This window comes from Amblyomma maculatum, chromosome 5 (assembly GCF_055883805.1).
Source record: "Amblyomma maculatum isolate TAMU_Amacu chromosome 5, ASM5588380v1, whole genome shotgun sequence".
Lineage (NCBI taxonomy): Eukaryota > Metazoa > Arthropoda > Arachnida > Ixodida > Ixodidae > Amblyomma > Amblyomma maculatum.
The window spans coordinates 146,327,558-146,347,172 of NC_139348.1; the positions used below are offsets into that span (position 1 = coordinate 146,327,558).

The window sequence follows — 19,615 nt, forward strand, 5'->3', positions numbered from 1 at the left end:
TTAATCTCATCCGCCCACCTAACATTCTGCCGCCCCCTGCTACGCTTTCCTTCCCTTGGAATCCAGTTTGTTGCCCTCAGCGACCATCGGTTATCCTCTCTCGCACTACATGTCCTGCCCATGTCCATTTCTTCTTCTTAATTTCCACTAGAATATCGGTAACTTGAGTTATTTCTCTGATCCACTCTGCACGCTTTCTATCTCTTAATGTTACCCCTACCATTTTTCGTTACATTGCCCTCTGGGTTGTCCTCAACTTAAGTAGAACTCTCTTGGTTAGCCTCCATGTTTCAGCCCCATAGGTGAGTACAGGCAAGATGGAACTGTTGTATACTTTCCTCTTGAGCGATACCGGTAAGCTGCTAGTCATAATCTGCGAGTGCTTGCCAAATGCGCTCCATCCCAATCTTATTCTTCTTGTTATTTCCTTTTCATGGTCCGGATCTGCGGTTACTACCTGTCCTAAGTAAACATATTCGCCTACTACTTCCAGTATTTCGCTACCTAATGTAATTCGCTACCTAATGTATTTCGCTACCATACCTAATACCATCTACTTAAATTCAGCGATGTGTCTATGACTCTCTTGTGCTACAGAATACCGCAACTAAATCTGTATTTATGTCGTTTGGATCCATCCGTTACTAATCTTTGCGAGTCTTGTAGAGAAACTGAATCGATATACCATTTTTTCCTCTTCTGCCGGCAGTTCGCATCTATCCGTAACATTTACTTAGCGACTTCCCTTTCTACATTAGGGCTTCCTCTAACCATTCCTGTTCTCGAGGCAAGCGTCGCGGGATATGCCTTGAAATCAGTGTGCAATTCTGTTCATGATTCCATAACTTCATCAGGCAGATTCCTATGACAGTTGAGATTTTGTTGCTTTTTCTTTTCCTTTTTATTTTTTATAAATCATTGTTAAACACCCATACTTATCTAAATACTCCCCTCCTTGACTGTTTGCATTTAGTACCTGCAATCTACTCAGGCCAATCCCCTGACGTGGGTATGTGCCATTTTGACTGAGGATATCATCTTCATATCGGCCTGTCGCTGCAAAAGTGTCGTAGAGCCAAGGCCGCAACTTATTTCGTTCACTGAAACCTACGTTGAGAGCAGCACAATCATGGCGCACGAATGCGCCCGTCAGGTGATATTAATTTTTTATTTCGTGGGCTTCCTTTAGAACTTGGAAAAACGATACACGTGTGGGTTTCTTTATCGGAAATAGATGAAAAGGTAGTTTGGAAGGTGCTTTTATTTCTGCAAGTCCATTTATTGTCTAAAAACAATTATTAGGAAATTAGAAAAATATTCTTATAACTAATTTGTTAATTGCAAAAGTAATTCCTGTTGTGCGCCAGATGGCTGGCAGCTGTATACAGTGGTTTCTCTGGCCCACTTCAAATGTTTCATTTCTTAACCCTTGAATAAAGTTAGCTTAGACACCCTGCTTTATTTAAGGTCGAGGAGTTGGGTTGAACGAAGTGAATGTCCCAACATCGCCCTCATACATTTGTAATGCAATATGACTGAACACTATTTTTTTATGAAAACGCATATCAGAAACTTGCATAAAGAGCAAAGAAATTATAAGCAAATTTTAAAACTTATTCCAAGAACACACAACGCAGTGGCCAGGGGCACAAACCTAGCTGCGTCTTTCAAGGTGCGATGACCGACTCCCACCTTGTGTCGTAACAGCGACCGACTCTTTCGGTCGGTGTCAGCGTTCGCGAACGTCAACACCTTTCGGCAGGACGAGCGAAATTCGAGTTCAACGCAAGGGGCTCAAAGGAAGGCCATGGACGGATGTGACCGAGCCGAAACCGTCAATGGCCGTTGTGACTTTTACGCTCTGAAAACCAGAAGTCATTCGCCGATAGTCAGCAGGGGGTGACGACCGTCTTTGGATTCGGCATCAACTCTCTAATCGCCGGATGTTGAGGGGAACAGCGGGAGCCTCGCTAATGAGAAGAGGAATGATACGCAAAACGTGGAAAGAGTCGGAACACTACCTCCCTAAAGAGCGACGAAAAAGAAAATGTAATTCAAGCGATGTGCACAACATCGAGTTGCGCTAATGGGGGGAGGTGATTGGCGGACGTTGCGTTCGTGCGATGATTTCCCGGAAATTAGCCGTGTTGAAATTTCTGCTTTCTACTGCTGCTGCTCACCGCAGTGGCATCACATATCGAGCTATTATTCCCCGTGCATATAGCGCCACCATTTCGCGAATTCTATCATCGCGGGCCTACTGACGTCACATGCGAGGTCGTCGTCATCGCATGTCGTCGCACAAGTCCCAGGCAACAGTGTATTGACCTCGAAAACGATTTCGCCGAGAGCCAGAGTAATTTAAAATTTTACACAGAGTGAACTATTTCGTTCCTTTATTCTGCTCGTGTGGTGATCTTGTTGAAATTCATGTCCTTCACACTTTTTCCCTTGATTTCTCGAATGTTTCAAGAATGACGGCTAACTTGAGTAATAGGAAGTACTGTTTGCGTGAAACTATTGTCTGGCCAGTCTCCACACGGAAGATGATACAAAAGGCTTACCTATACCATTTCGTTTGTGTCTTTACTGCACTTTCTATTGAAGGTTCTAAGTTTCAAATATTGTTGAGGAGAATCAAATATGTTAGGGTGTTTATTTGAGAGAGAGGAAAAGCCTACACGAAGTCGCTGCCGATTACTATCCTCTGCCTCAAAATCCAGTTAGTGGCGCACATTACGCAGCATTTGCGCGTTCCTCGCGGGCATAGTGATTCTTTCAAAGACTCTCTCATGTACCCAATGGGGCGCTTGTGTATTTTTATAACTTACCACTTTTTCTTCTATAAGAGCTTTTCATTTGCGACCTTCGCATTTTATTTTCGGCCGAATGTATTGCTTCATCGGCCCTCCGGATAACTTATAGTTTTACTTTTAGAAGCACAGCGCAGCAATTACGACATTCCCGAAGAAATTCCAAAATAGCCTGGTATGCTATTGGTATGGTATGTTGGTTCATACACCCTCCGGATCACATACAGTTTTCCTTTCAGAAGCACAGTGCAGCAATTAAGTCTTTCCAAAGTATTGCGAAATAGCATGGTATTCTACTGGTATGGTATGGTATGGTATGGTATGGTATGGTATGACATGGCATGGCATGGCATGCTATGATTTGGTATGGTATGGTATGGTATGGTATATTATGGAATAGCATACTATGGTATGGTATGGTATGGTATGGTATGGTATGGTATGGTATGGTATGGTATGGCAAGGTATGGTATAATCAAGTATGGTATGGTAGGGTAGGGTATGGTATGGCATGGTATGGTATGGCATGGTATGGTATGGCATGATATGGTATGGTATATTATGGTATGGCATCACATGGTGTGGTATAGTATGGCAGGCATGGTATGGCATGGAGTTGTATGGTATGGTATGGCATCGTATGGTACGGTATGGTTTGTGTGTGTAAGGTTTAACGTCCTAACTAAACATCGGCCATGATAGACGCCGCAGCTAAAGGCTCCGGTAATTTGGACCACCTGGCGAGTTTTATGTTGCATTGAAATCGCACAGTGCATTTCGCCTGAAATGAACCACAGCCGCCATGGCTGAATCGAAGCCACGTGCCTGATAGTTCAGCCAGCGCAATGGGTTGAAGAAAAAATGGCATTGAAAGGCGTACACGTGTTGTCTCCTAAATACATGTGACGCTTCAGATGAGCCATAGGTAACTTCCTATGCGGCTTAAGGGAAACCATGTGGCCTGAAGAGTTTCAGAAAATGGTTATGCTTTCTGAAATCCAGGCATTATACTGGTCTAAGCGCCAGCTTCTTGCAAGTCAATTTAGCGATAAAAGATTTGCACTGGTTTCATGACATCAACGTTATCTGATCTCATCATAATGTTATGGCAGAAGGATGAGCAAGTGAGCTCTAAAGAAATGTTGAGTAGAACCGCAGCACCCTATGTGGATGCATAGGTCTCCTTATTTTCAGCTTTAGTTCAAGTTTGTGTCTTTTGACCTTTTGCCTTTTGGGGTGAAAGCCTTTCTAGATTCATAGGTGTGTGAATAAAGTGTGTGTCTGCACCCGGTGCCCACCCCTGTTAGCGATTGGAAGAATATAGGACCAAACAAATGATTATATGAGATAGAGGAGGACAAAATAAGTTTAGAAGTCAAGTTTGATAACTATACAGCAATTATTAATGGCAGCCACATTGTCAAATTTTCGTCGAAATAGCACCGGACTTCATTTTAGTCGGCGGACGTAGAAACAGCTCAGCTCGAACGTCAAAATAATATAAAAATTGTCAAAATTCGGTTAGAAGCGCCGGATTTGTGCCGAATTTGATTAAGAACGTGTAATTAAGAGGATTTAATACTTACGGTCACTGAAGAACCAATATTTGGATCAAGAAACTAAGAAACTTGGATGACAACGTCAAATCCGGAGGAAAGACGTCTAGGCATTTCGAGCTCACAAAATGAGTAAAAATCACCAGATTTGTGCCGCGTTGCAATTACAAAACTTGTAATTAAGCCTCATTACCACTTACGATCACCAAAGGGCCTATAATTGAGGTCATTTTGGGGCAAAGAAAAAGAAACAAATGAGGTCGAACGCGGCAAATGAGTTCAAATGTTGCAAATGGGTAGCAGCAAATAAATACAAGGAGTCGCTTAACGGCTTTCGCCTTACCGCACATAAGAGGTGTCTGATTACCTCCAAAGTCTTTTTGCAAGCGAAAATCGCTTTTACTCTCTTTGAATCTGACTTAATTCGGCCAGCCAAGAAATTGCGCCATACTGTCTAGTTTTACCCAAAGACCGCTCAAATGCGTGCCATAAATAAGTAGCCCCTAGAAGCAAGTCATGCAAAAGCGTTCTGCGCAACAATTTCTTTCGCTTCGTCTGAAAAAAGAAAAAAGCTTTTTTTTTGTTATTTTATTGAAGCCGCACTTGCGTAAGATGCAAGGTTGTTGTACGGGATGATTTCGGTCTTTTAACTCACAATGCTTCGAAACTTAATTCCTGCTTCAACCTCTCTCAGCAGACGCTACAAAGTCGGGGGACTAAAAATAAAGGGAGGCTTAAAATAGCTTTCGGAAGAGCAACCTCAGCACATGGATTCACCGGACAAGTGTTCTTCAATTTCTGAGTGCAACGACCGACGGGGCTTTCGCTTAGCCATTACAGCGACCGTTAAAAGAAATTGCTTAGGCACCTCTCACACAGCCTGACTCGAGAACTGGACGAGTTGTAGCTCAAATCGGTAAAACTATGGATCTTCTATTTTACTTTGATTTAAGCACGCACGTGTTAAGTAGCAATGATTCAGCACAGGTATGGAGAAAAATCATTGCACAAACCAAGTAGCTACCCTTCACGCCTGAAATTTTCAATACGCCCACGGCAGTTTAAGCGGAAAGAAAGTTGTTTCAATAGTCCGTGCAGGCGACAAAAAGTGATTCAATTATGCAACAAGAAACGCATTTGTTAATTTTCTTACTTTAATATACAGCGTTTTTAATGGCGGTTTAATTACTTAAGCCAGTGATCGTAACAGAGGGATTTGACATAAGGCTACGGATTCAGAGGTCATCTGGTTTTATTTTTACGCTCTTGACGCAAGAAGTGAATTTAGTTTAAAAAAAGAAAGGAAAATGGATGTATTTTATTCTTACTTATAACAAGAGACACGTGTGCCGTTTATTAGCGCATTGTTGTATCCCACATGGGATGAAAACATTTTCCTGTGTAGAAGTATAGAGTGTATACTTTACAGGCACATTGCTGTCGGGCCCTCACGTGGAATCAACTTCTGAAACTGAGCTCCCCAAATATTATATCTAAAAAGAAACCCGTTCTTCTTGTGCATATCAACTAACCTTGTGATATTGTACCGGTTTCCTGAGACGTAAATTATTGTCATGTTGTATGAGGCACAACATCAGCCTCTACTTCCCACAAATACCAGTATTGAAGAAACAATGATTGGTTTGTGAGGTTTACGTTCCAAAGCGACTTAGGCTATGAGAGACGCCGTAGTGACCGATTCCGTAAATTTCGACCACCTGGGGTTCTTTAACGTGCACTGGAAGAAACAAACCAATGATACGTTTGATTGTATATGTACGAGTGGAGTAGAACTCCTGCAACACAAGCTCTTTCGCTAGCTACAACCTATAGCAAATGAAGTCTGCAAGAGAACAAATTTGCTTACCTTCTGTCTCTGTCAGAAAGGCAAATCCCTAACTACAGACATAGTAAAATTACCGCGAAGGGCACCCAAACACAATACACATAAGAGGTGTGCTACAGCCTTATTTCTACAACAAATTATGGTCGTCAATTCGCCTTTCTCTTATGGGCGTTCTACCTGTGCGCGTCCCTCTCTTGGTTGAAAAGCCTAGTTGCAGCACAGGCCATTCATTCATTCATTCATTCATTCATTCATTCATTCATTCATTCATTCATTCATTCATTCATTCATTCATTCATTCATTCATTCATTCATAAGGATGATCTGAGGCCTAGAGGAGACAGGGTAGCACAGGCCATGCACAGCTCATATTCATGACAGACCTATGCGACCGATGGAGGTAGCTATCAGATACACACATCTTTCGGTCATACCCTCCAGATGGGGCTTTTATTCACCAATTAAGTCTTTTCGCGGTGAAACATGCTTGAGCATAAGAGAAAAATTAAAGGACAGCGCTTAAGTCTGCTTAAGTGCGGAAATGGCAAAAGCCAATTTATAGGCCTGTTTTCACAAACTATCATCATCACTATTGGTACTAACATTATCAACTAAATGCGCAGTTATTGTCATCGCTACTATCATTGTTATCACTAACTGCATCGTCACTGTAATCGCTACTATCACCCGCACGCAGGGCAAAGAGAATTAGGATGTTTCTCAAGAGCGCAGCATAGAGTAGAGGTTTGTGCGCTCGGCTGGAGATCGGAATGCTGGTCGTTCTACTTCCGGTGGATACAGAGTTTTTTCTTTATCTTTTGGCTCGCTGCAGGTTAACTGTGATCCGTCGCTAACCTTGGCTTGAGGTGGCGTTGTGAAGCTCTCGCTTCAAAAGTGCTGGAGTCAACGACAACCAAATCTTTCTTTACAGCCTCGTCCACTTTTAACTGCAACACGGTCACTGCTCTCAACATGCCATTGCGTCCGACCAGGCCAGGCAATAAAGCTAAGTGGCAGGCCATGCGAAGCCCTACCTTTATGTCCCTGTGTGTTTGCATCACTTCGGACCGATATGTGCCTGCATCGGACGCAATGTTGCTTTGAAAGCAGTGGTCGTGTTATAGCTAGAAGTGGATGACCCTGTACATTGTGGGAACGACCAGTCATGAGAAATATCTTTGCAAGAACGTATATCAGGAAGATCGTTTTGATCGGCACATGCGAATATTTATTCCTTTCTTTTATAAGAATGGGCAATTTTCTGCTTAGTGTTCGGGCTCCACAGGTGCGTGTTCTTTAATTATTGAAATAATTATGAACACGAGGCAAAAACGGTATCTTGAACTTCGTTAAGCGATTGCAATTTTTAAGACTGCGGAACCATTGCTAACTTGCTGCTGCTGCCTCTAAGAACTGCCACGGGACAGAGCATATCACCTTTGCAGAAAACATATCAGTATGTGCACCTTTTCATGCGATGATGGCTAGTGCATCCGCAGTCTTTTTGTCGGTGCAGTAATTAAGGTGGCTACCTGGGCGTATATAAAGGCTGGCGCTACTCGACTCTTACTTACTTGACTCTTGACTTACTAGGCTGAAACTGCGTGAAATCGAGCTGAAACAATGAAAGCAACCACACCGTCAGGAGCGCGTCTGTTTTCCGTATGCGTAAGCGGTATGTTTTCTCCCTGTATGCAGGTATAAACCAAGGCTCTGTTCCTTTCCGTGCCGTTAAGTTTTCCGCAGGCTTTTGCCGGTCTAGATATTTCCCAATGAAGCTAACAGAAACTTTTACATTACCGCTGTCGCTAACCGAGGCCGTCTACCGCTACCACGCTCTGTCAGCACAGCACGTGCTGATTGGTCCCTGTATGCGGAGTCCGCTGGAATTTGACAGGGACGTACGCCATTTGTCGCTTTCGGGGTGATCTGCGCATGCGTACTGACACTCGTGCGGTAGCGGTAGATGGTAGCCGTAAGCGGTAGCGTTAAACTGCTTTTAATGAGAGGGCATGTCCGCTGAAACCGTAGCGTCTTCCACTGCAAGAAATTCCCAAAAGGTAAGCCTCAGCTTTGAGTTTCGTGGTTCCTGGACAACGAGGACAAGAAACGTAGAAGGCTGGGCGAGTTGGTACATATTTCGAAAAAAAAAAGGATGCGAAATAAAAAAATTATGCGGAGATAATAGGGGAATTGAATAAACTGAATTATTTTGTACGGCTTTGTGTTTCACTATAAAATACATGAATATTTGAAGGTTTTTGCTTGAAGGGTGTTTATAATTTTATTTTGTCACTCCAAATCGTACAAAACCCTTCAAAAGTCTGTGTATCACACCGATGTGACCACCACTTCATGAAAAATATCACTGACTTGATTTAAATGCACACCAAGTTTTTCGCCATCAGGTTTTCACCGCGAAAACATTTGAAACCCTATGGTGGAGGAAAACAAGGGATCCTTAAACAAAGGCGTCATTAGCTAAGACGTTCCACATAAAGCCATTTTCTGGCAATCACCTAATAAAAAGAAACAATAGCGACGTCACTTTGCTGCAATTATAGACAACTGTAGCATCAACGTTAATTCTTACACTGTCGCCTTAGACTCTTAAGGCAGCTTCACTAACTTTCTTTAGTAGCTTTCGCTGGTCCGCGCTTCAGCGAAAAGCAGCGCTCCATTAGCAGCGTATTGCAATTTTCGGAGATAGCCGCAGCCATCTCCTCTAAATGTTTTGCCGACGTGGGCACATACTATGCTGCTACATCTCTGCACATGAGTGTGCAATGTACTGGACACTAGAACCGCACTGGGACTTTCGCTACTGGGGATGTATTGCGATATAGAGCAGACGTTTACGTAAACAAATCTTATTTGAATAACACAGTGTTATGGGCTTTTTGAGGAGCGAAACGCAGGCACTGAAGAAGCTTAGACTAAGTGGGGAACAATACATCTAGTAAGTTCCTGGTATCGGCGCGGCCTCAACGTTCGTTATCCGCAGCACCCACACTCCGACCCGGGTCGCGATGTTGATCGGCGGAGGGGGCAGGTCCACGAGCACCAGCTGACCAACTAGCTTCCATGTGAGGCGTGGGGTGTGTCCAACGAGGGAGAAGTGTGTGTTCTGGTTGACGAGCAGTGAGCCGAGCCGCAAGAATCCGCTCGTGGGCCATTGCAACAGGAATGCGTAAACCACGGGGCCCCTGTCCGGTTGCGGCGGCGGAGGTGGGATCGTCGGAGAAGGACCCGCCTTGGGTCGGAAGAGGCTGTCCAGCTGCTCAGGTCCTTGAGTTGGCTCGGCGATCGGGGGTGGAGGCGGTGGTGGGGGGAAGTCCGATGTGGTGTACCTAAAACATTAAAACCAGATAGACAAGGAACAGTACCGAGGTTAATTGACGCTGCTACCGTTAAAATATGCGTAAGGCCAGAGCGAAATTTAATTTTCTATCTTTTTCGAGTCCTAAAATAAAAATTTACGGACTGCACTTATGTCTGCTTCAGGGCGGAAATGGCGAAAGCGGCTTTACAGGCCTGTTTTCACTAACTGCATCGTCATTATCATCAGTACCATATTCATCATCATTATTATTGCCAATAGCATTATAATTATTATCTATTTGCACCGTCACTTTAATCGCTAAAATAGTCTTTATTATTAACTGCACGTCATTGTCATCGCTACTGCTATCATCATTACCACTACTATCATCAATATCTTCATCACCTAAATGCATCGTTATTGTCATCGCTACTGACCTGATAAACCAGAAAGGAAAAAAACACGGGAAAACATAACAACCGCTCTGACCATTCACAAGATAATAAATTATAGTAATATACAAGCAACTGTTCTTTTTTTTTATATGGCAGGACAGAGTGGTAACGCATGCCGGACTTAGCTTTGCAATCTCTGAAGCCTCGTTGATCTCTGTGATGGCCGTGTCTTTATGATATGGTACAACTTCACACTCCTCGAGAAGCGGATGACAAGTTAAATCGCGGCTATGAATCTCGATATTGCGAGCAGCAGTTTTTACATTATTGCAGTGTTCCCTTAGTCTGTCCCTAAAATAACGACTATGAGATGTGGATTTAATAGTTCGTTTGAACGTCTAGCGCTGCCAGTAATTCGGGCAGAGCAGGGTCGAATTGCCAGCCGCAGGGCACAGCTTCAGCACGAGAGATGGGCGCCGGAGCCAAGCGATGGTGATGGCGATGCCGCAGCATTTTCCGTTCTTTGTCTTCTTTACATTTCCCCCACGTGAAGAAGTCGCCATCCTGGCGACTCAGGGAGAAGAGACGACCAGAGGGTTGTAATATGGCTTGAGGCGGCTAACGTGGACAATCTCGCGGCCGCGACGGCGGTGGTCGGAAGAAGGGGTGACTGGCTCGATTACGTAGTTCACAGGGGATGTGCGTTCCAAGACGCGATAAGGTCCGTGGTATTTGGTGTCTAGTTTGTTGGTGGCAGGAACGCATAGCCAAACGAAGCTGTCGGCCTGGAACGTGGGAGCAGGAGTATCGGTATCATGCTGATCTTTGCGATAGCCTTGAGTGTTGGAGGTAAACGTGCGAGCTAGCTGACGGCATTCCTCGGCCTTCTGTACAATGTCTGACAAAGCACTGTACTCAGAGGCATCTGGATGGTATGGCAAAATTGTGTCCAGAGTACATGATGGTTCACGGCCGTATAAGAGGAAGAAGGGCGAAAAACCAGTTGTTGCTTGGGTGGCAGTGTTGTACGCGAACGTTACGAATGGCAGTACTTGGTCCCAGTTTGAGCTTCCAGATTCAGATGTAACATACATTGCGAGCATGTCCCCAAGCGTACGGTTGAAGCGCTCCGTGAGGCCATTTGTTTGCGGGTGGTACGCAGTTGTAGCTCGATGTATCGATTTACAAGACGACAGGAGCTCTTGGACTACTTCGGAAAGAAAGACACGACCTCTATCACTCAGTAGCTCGCGGGGGGCGCCGTGTCGAAGAATGAAGTGGTGCAAAAGAAAATGGGCTACCTCTCGAGCTGTCGCCGCGGGAAGTGCAGCAGTCTCGGCGTAACGGGTCAGGTGGTCGACGGCGACGATGACCCATCGATTACCAGCGGCACTGCATGGTAGTGGACCATAGAGGTCGATTCCCACGCGATCAAACGGGCGAGCTGGACACGGTAAAGGCTGAAGAGGGCCAGCGCGGAATGACAAGAAGCCACGTTCTGCCGTCTGAGTTGTAGTTCCTTCGGTAGAGAAGGCCTTCCCGAATGGCGAAATGGGAGGCCTGTCGGCGGAGTGCCCGAGGATGCGTAGCCGCGGAAGTAGTGCCAAGGATATCTAGCAGGTTAGAAACCCAAGGATCTTGTCGTTGCTCGAAAGGCATATCCTCAATGGTGAGTGCTGACAAGAGTGTTTGAGCAGGGGACGATGAGTTAGGCGAGCACACCGGTGACCGAGAAAGAGCGTCGGCGTCAGAGTGCTTGCGGCCAGAGCGGTACACTACACGGATGTCGTATTCCTGAAGCCTGAGAGCCCAGCGCCCGAGACGGCCAGACGGATCCTTGAGAGACGCGAGCCAGCAGAGAGCGTGATGATCTGTAACTACCTCGAAGTAGTGGCCGTATAAGTAAGGGCGGAACTTCGTTACAGCCCACACGATTGCTAAGCACTCCTTTTCGGTAACGGAGTAGTTGGACTCGGCTTTGGTGAGAGCACGGCTGGCGTAGGCGACAACGTATTCGGAGAAGCCAGGCTTGCGCTGGGCGAGGACGGCGCCGAGGCCGACACCACTGGCATCGGTGTGAAGTTCTGTAGGTGCAGTAGGGTCGTAATGGCGAAGGATTGGCGGTGACGTTAGAGCATTGCGCAGTGTCGCGAATGCATCATCGCAGGCTGGCGACCATGAGGAGAGGTTAGGGGTGCCTTTCAAGAGCTGTGTAAGGGGGGCTATGATGGTTGCGAAATTCCGAACAAAACGACGAAAGTACGAGCAGAGGCCCACGAAGCTTCGCAGTTGTTTCAAAGTGGTCGGTTTCGGAAAGTCAGCGACGGCGCGCAGCTTCTCAGGATCAGGCAGAACTCCATCTTTACACACAACATGTCCGAGTATTGTGAGCTGGCGGGCACCAAAGCGGCACTTTTTGAGGTTCAGTTGAAGACCGGCGCGGGTTAGGCAGGTGAAGACCTGGCGAAGTCGAGTCAGGTGGGTCGGGAAGTCGGTTGAAAAGACGACGATATCATCAAGGTAGCATAAACAGATGTTCCATTTCAGGCCGCGCAGTACAGTGTCCATCATTCTTTCAAATGTGGCTGGGGCGTTACAGAGTCCGAATGGCATAACATTAAATTCGTATAGTCCGTCTGGAGTAATAAAGGCGGTCTTAGGACGATCCGCCTCTGCCATGGGCACCTGCCAATACCCGGAGCGTAAATCGAGTGAGGAAAAGAATTCTGCGCCTTGCAAGCAGTCTAGGGCATCGTCGATTCGTGGGAGGGGGTACACATCACGACGAGTGATTTTGTTGAGACGGCGATAATCAACACAAAATCGTATGGAGCCATCCTTCTTTTTAACTAGGACCACAGGAGACGACCATGGGCTACAGGATTCTCTAATTACTCCGCGTTGGAGCATGTCATCGACTTGTTGGGCAATAACACGGCGCTCAGTCGGCGACACACGATACGGCCGCTGATGGAGAGGTGGATGAGCGCCAGTGTCGATGAGGTGGGAAATGGTCGTCGTGCGGCCCAAGGAAGATTGCGGGATGTCGAAGGAGGAGCGGAATTGGTGTAGAAGGTCAAGAAGTTGCTCGCGGTGGCGCGGCTCTAGAGCGCTGTCCACAGAATGGTCAAAAAGGTCCCGCTGTAGCGGATCGGAAGCCACACGAGTTGGGGTCAAGGCGTCAACTTGGCAAACAGGGAATGGCACATCATCAAAGGCGAACAGAAGGTCCACGGGCTCGATGCGGCCAAGGCACTCCCCTTCGATCAACATAGCGGGAGACGCAAGAGGATTGGCTACCAGAAGTGTGCTAGCGCCGTTGTTCATGTCAAGGACGGCAAACGGCAGCGGTAAGTGGCGGCGGCGGCAGACAACGTTAGAGGGCACAAAGAGGACTGTCGCGGCGGTGGTAAAAGAGGCAGTGAGGGGAACCAGAACAGCGCTTCCGGGTGGGATGGTTGTGTCATGAGCTACGAGGAGTTTGGTCGCAAAACGAGGACACGGCTCGTGGAACAGGGCATCAGACGGTGCATCACTCGATTCAATGAGCTCTACTTGAGGACTGGCGCAGTCAATGATAGCATGATGCTGGGACAGGAAATCCCAGCCGAGAATGACGTCATGAGAACATGTGGGGAGAACGACGAATTCGATGATGTACAAGGCTGCAGCAATGACGACGCGAGCAGTGCAGATAGCTGTCGGCTGTATACTGTGAGCGGATGCGGTACGAAGCGATAGTCCCTCGAGAGGCGTAGTCACTTTTCGGAGGGAGCGGCAGAGTTTTTGGCTGATAACTGATACAGCGGCACCGGTGTCGACGAGCGCAAGAGTATGAACACCTTCAACGATGACAGCAGTAACATTCGCGGGATTAAGACGAGGACTTTGAAATTCTGTCGAATACGCAGTTCGTGCCTCGCGAACTGCGGCGGTTAGTTTTCCGGCTGAGTAGCGGGTCGTCGGCGCATTGGCGAAATGGAGCGGCGACGTGGTGATGGCGAACGACGAGGCAGGAAGTCCGGAGGGTCAGGGGATGCTGTTGGAGGACCCGATGGGACGGGGAATTGGGGGGCCAAATAAGGTGGCGCAGGCCGCGCAGCAAAGGCCATATTTATTCGGCGCCGGCAGTAGCGTGTAGTGTGCCCAGGGATGCCGCAGTGGTAGCAAATAGGCCTGTTGTCTGCAGTGCGCCATGGAGATGGTGTCTGACGCAAGGGGGGAGCAAACGCTGTTGGTGCCGAACGCATAGGGGGCGAAGCATAGGCATATGCTGGCTCAGGAGGTGGACTTGAAGTAACTTCGGCATATGAGCGACGCAATACCTGGGGAGGAGCCGGCGCGAATGCTGGAGCATAGCTCAGTGGCGCAACGCCGGACGATGAAATTGTGGGCGTGGGGAACGGCATTGAGGGTGCGACCGGAGGTGATTGAGGAACAGAATTAGGGAGGACTTCAGATACATGCTTTTGGATTGCACGGCGAAGCTCCGGAACAAGGCCAGTTGGTGACGACTCCTTAACATATGGCTGCAGGGACAGTTGTCGTGCGACCTCCTGACGTACAAAAGCCTTGATGTTTTCAGAGAGGCTAGATGACTCCCTCTCCGCGGCTAGTCCAGCAAGTGATGCTTGAGGCTGGCGAATCAAAACACGCTCCTTGCGGAGTTCGTCGTAGCTTTGACATAGGTCGTAGATTTCCTTGACCGTCGTGGGGCCTTTGGCGACGAGCATGTTGAAAGCGCCGTCATCAATTCCTATGAGGACATGACGTATCTTAACGGCCTCGGTCATGGTCGGGTCAACGCGACGACACATATCAACAATGTCCTCAATGTAACTGGTGAACGTTTCACCGGGCAGCTGCAGTCGCGACCGAAGACGCTGTTCCGCGCGGAGTTTTCGGACGGCGGGGCGGCCAAAGACATCAGAAAATTTCGTCTTGAAACTCGCCCAGGTAGTAAAGTCCGACTCGTGGTTTCTAAACCACAGATTAGCGACGTCGCTCAAGTAAAAGATGACATTGGTGAGCTTACGGTTGTCGTCCCAGTTATTGTGACGGCTGACCCGTTCGTAAGTGGTCAGCCAATCGTCGACGTCGTCATCGCTGCTTCCACTGAAGGTAGCGGGGTCCCGTTGACGAATCGCACCTGTGCAGGTGACGGGCGGAGGTAGGTGCAATGAAGTCGGCTCCGTCATTGGTGTAGTCAACGTTCTGCTGCGAAGTTCCAGGGCGAGATGGGTACAGGGAACCTCAGATTGACCTCCACCAAGTGAGATGTGGATTTAATAGTTCGTTTGAACGTCTAGCGCTGCCAGTAATTCGGGCAGAGCAGGGTCGAATTGCCAGCCGCAGGGCACAGCTTCAGCACGAGAGATGGGCGCCGGAGCCAAGCGATGGTGATGGCGATGCCGCAGCATTTTCCGTTCTTTGTCTTCTTTACAACTACTTTGACCAACATAGTAGTTGACACAGGACAGAGGGAGAGATAAGGCAATGTTGCCTTATCTAAGGTACAAACTTGTTTCGTGCTTCGTCTTGCACACGGGGGCGGTTTTTACATGCTTTTCTGGTGAATTTACACGTGCGCACATGGTACCCAATCGCTGCGGAGCCGAACATACAATGTCCACTCCTGCTTTTTTTTCTATGCTTTTCATGTTGTAAGAACACGGCATAAAGGTACACAATGACTGCCACATTCGTTTTGGGCGGTGCAATTAATGGTAAGACACCCGACTACTGTGCCGGAGTACCCGGGTTCGATCCCTACCGCGGCGGCTGCGTTTTGATGGAGGTGAAACGGAGAGGCATTCGTGTGATGTGCGATGTCCGTGCACGTCAAATATCCCTAGCTGGTCTAAAGTACTCCGAGGGCCCTCCACTAAGGCTCCTCTTTCTCTCTATCCACTTTCACTCCCACCTTCCAGCCTTCCCTTACGGTGCGTTTCAGGTGCCCACATAAACAAGTGTGACACCCTTTCCCTTCCTGTGAAATCAGCAGTATTTTATTATTATTATTATTATTATTATTATTATTATTATTATTATTATTATTATTATTATTATTATTATTATTATTATTATTATTATTATTATTATTATTATTATTATTATTATTATTATTATTATTATTACTATTATTATTATTATTATTATTATTATTATTATTAGAGGACGTGCCTCATTTCAAACTTCCTTTACATCCCCTCAGCTACAGAGGCGAGATTATGAAGGGGTATAATCAGAAGTATTGAGTCTGTCAGCCTGGATTGAAAAACTGCCACCAACATTATGGAAACATTATTTCTTGAGGGCATTGTTAAAGCAGGACGCAACAGTGCCTCGCTTTACAAGAAGCTTCATTGTCATCGCTACTGTCATCCTTACGCTATAGACAAAGAAAAGAGCCAGGCGTAGAATACTGTGTGCGATCTCGGGTGGGGTTTTATTTGGTTTGGTTTGGTTTGTGGGGTTTAACGTCCCAAAGCGACTCAGGCTATGAGAGACGCTGTAGTGGAGGACTCCGGAAATTTCTACCACCTGGGGTTCTTTAACGTGCACTGACATCGCACAGCACACGGGCGCATTGCTTTTCGCCTCCATAGAAAGCGGCCGCCGAGGCCGGGATTCGATCCCGCACCCTTGGGAACAGTAGTCGAGCGCCAAAACCACTGCCCCGCACCAGCGGGGTGGGAATTGGAAGGATAGTTGTGCGATTTCTGCTGGATACGAAAGATATTTAAGTGACAGTGCGACAGGAGTTTACGATTACAGTTTCTGTACGAGGTGCGCAAAAGCCAAGGCTTTCGCCTCAATATTAATATTACAAATTTTGCCACGTACCAACCAGCCATAGCCAATTGAAATGGGGAGTCTGTCGCCGCTAGAAAGTATGATGCGAGCACTCTTGATAGAGATATTGATGTTCTCAACAGATTATTACTTAATATTTCTGATGCGTTCCTACACCGTAACGGGTCTGTCGTCGCCCTAATGTGAAGGAAGATGCATCGAGCGTTAGTATCGCTTTTAGTTCGCTAACGTTCAGTGAATTTTACGCAGACAGCCAAGTGTAATCATCTTCCTAGATGCCCATTCTTCACCCTCTGCGCAGAATGATCACTGTCCAAAATTCCGTCGATTAGCTTTTCTATGAAACATTGGTGACTGACCGAAGCATTGTGTAGAGGAGCTCTGCAGGGAAGAAGCGCGAGGGACGTTGATGGAAAATGGGAAGCGAAAAACAAATTATGAACTGCAACAACGTTCTCTTTTCACGTGCCATTTTATTGCAATTGTGATTCTGTGCTACTCTTTACTCTGATGCACTTCACTCACTACACGATTCCCATTCCGCCACTATTCCTAGTCTGATTCAATTCTTATTCCATTTCTATTCGTAGTCGTTTTTTCCCAGCATATTTGTCGACTCCTTAGTTTGCTATCCCTTTCTTCTCCTTTACAAGTGAATAATAAGGCTTCCTTCACCTTTTTTGTGCAGACATCGATGCCAGGTAGTTGTGTTTTCATTGTGTTCCTAATGGTAACGGATCAAAACTTCTAATTCATTGCTTGTCACACTTGGAGCTTGCATACCACCACCTAGTTTCAACTAAATTATAAAATTGGGCGAGTTATATTCAGGTGATTTGAATGTGGTTCATTTCGCCAATTTTCGTTAAAAATTGAAAAAACACCAGAGGGCACTTACGTCTGCTTACGTGAAGATATGCGTAAGAATTTCGAGTTCCTTGCCTCGCTCCGTTATGAGTCCTGCGTTTCGTTGCTCCGTTTCGTAACTCGGTCGTCGTTTAAGTGGTCAAATTCAAGCGAAGGCAAATTTTGGGGGTCAAGGGAAATAATTTTTGGGTGACCTACTAGAATTTCAGAGTCATTATCGAGTTGGCCATGCTCAGATTATGTTGCATATCAATTTTGCTAATGTTAGAAGTCAAACTTCGGTTGTACAGGGGTGGCCAGCGTTTGGGGTCGGCTCACTTAAGTTTGCAAGCCCCTACTGCGTTAGTCATACCCATATTAGGTGAGATACCAATTGAACAAATTCGGATGAAGTCAGGTTTCGAAGATCCAAGGAGGCGAAATTTCATGGGCGGGAGTAGGTTGAGGGGCATTTAAGTTCGCTGATCTTCACTCAATTGGCCTGATTGAAATTTGGTTAGACATCGATTTTGGTAAAATTCAGACGAGGTGAAATTTTGGGGTTCCATGGGCTAAACGTTTGGGCTTACCATTCCAAAGTTAGAGGTAACCACTAAATTGGCTCTATTCGAATTAGCCTCAGTTAGACATTCACTTTGGACAGATCCTGACGATGTCAATTTTGGGGGCCCACGGGTGCAATTATATGGGATGAGAGTCGATCGTAATTTGAAGGCCGAACATTGAATTGGGCACACTCGAATTACGTAGGGTACCAAATAAATTTGGTACTATTATATACAACGAATGATTGACAGTTCATGCGAACACGTTCTCCTGACACGGACTGTCTACACGTTCTGTGCCAGCCAGCCATGGACCATCAAATGCTTTCTCAATAAAATATTCAAGCACGTGCAATTCTCTCCTTATCTGGGCTTCTGACCTTGAGGCTGGTTTCGCTGGAGGATTAAAGAGTAGGGCTCTCAAACTTTTTGTCTCCAGTAATCCCAAAAGCCATCAATACGCCGAGTCCCCCCTCCCCCTCCATCAGAATCATGCGACATTGCTTGTACGTTGACCCCTGCTGCTCTAGTTTCCTTTTTCAATTATTTTGTAAACATTTTTTTTTTTTGCTTTCTTGAGTTTGACCGTAAGATTTTCATCAAATTCACGCGTCTCACTTTAAAGAGACGAGCACCGTTTTTCTGTCTTGGCTCAGCTAACTGATCTGTGTGACTGGCGCTTGCAGTCGCCACGCGCGCGAGTGCACGTATTCCAACAAGCGTCTCCCCGTGGGTAATGCCGGTGTTCTGGAAAAACGTATAGACATATGGCAAAGAGTGTTCCCTTGACTCCGTTGCAATGCTCGTTGGGCTGGTGCTTTCCATTTCACTAGCGCGGGGAAAGCGGTAGCGGCACGAAGGAAGTGAAGCTCAAGAGAGGCCCCGCCCGTGTAATGCCCTGAGTGAAAAGTGTGGTGGAAATTGCCTGTTTTTTTTTTTTTTAGTCAGGAGACCATCTTGTTCAGGCGCCAGCTTACAACGGCGCCGTAGTTGCTGTTTACAGACCGCGCGGAGTTGGTCGTGCTTACTCTCGGCGTTTACGTTGTTGCCTCGATGAAATTCAGTGCAGTGCTGTCTTAGTCGTCATAATTATAAGTTTTGTGTATCGTGCGGGAATTTGACGCACTAGCGACTGTGCACGTGCCGCGACCACCGCGACTATTGCACGTGCCGTCGGCGCTGGAAACTGCCGCTTTATCCTCAGTTGCCTTCGCACTGTTCATTCACCAGGATTCAATACAGCGTGCGCTCTAGAGCAATCGTGTTCGTTTAATACAGATGTATTGCATTTCTGTTTGCACGTGTGCGTGTGTGCAGGTCCTATACGATCCCGTTCAGTTCCTGTGCTAGGTCTCCACTCGTCCTTTCCGTGCACATTCAACAATATAGCGATCGTAATTGGTGATAGTTATGACTAGAAGATTTTGTTTTCGGCGATTGAGTTTGTTTTTGTTT

At 46.6% G+C, this 19,615-nt stretch overlaps 1 protein-coding gene across 1 annotated transcript in view; it reads right to left on the bottom strand.

Moving 5' to 3' along the window:
• Positions 1-9,171: 9,171 nt before the first annotated feature.
• Positions 9,172-19,615, bottom strand: part of LOC146189868 (alpha-L-fucosidase-like) — an 85,583-nt gene continuing 75,139 nt past the window's right edge. Inside the window, exon 8 of the mRNA XM_084605358.1 lies at positions 9,172-9,565. Coding sequence (XP_084461484.1) covers positions 9,172-9,565 — 394 coding nt within the window. The remainder of the gene's footprint in view (positions 9,566-19,615) is intronic.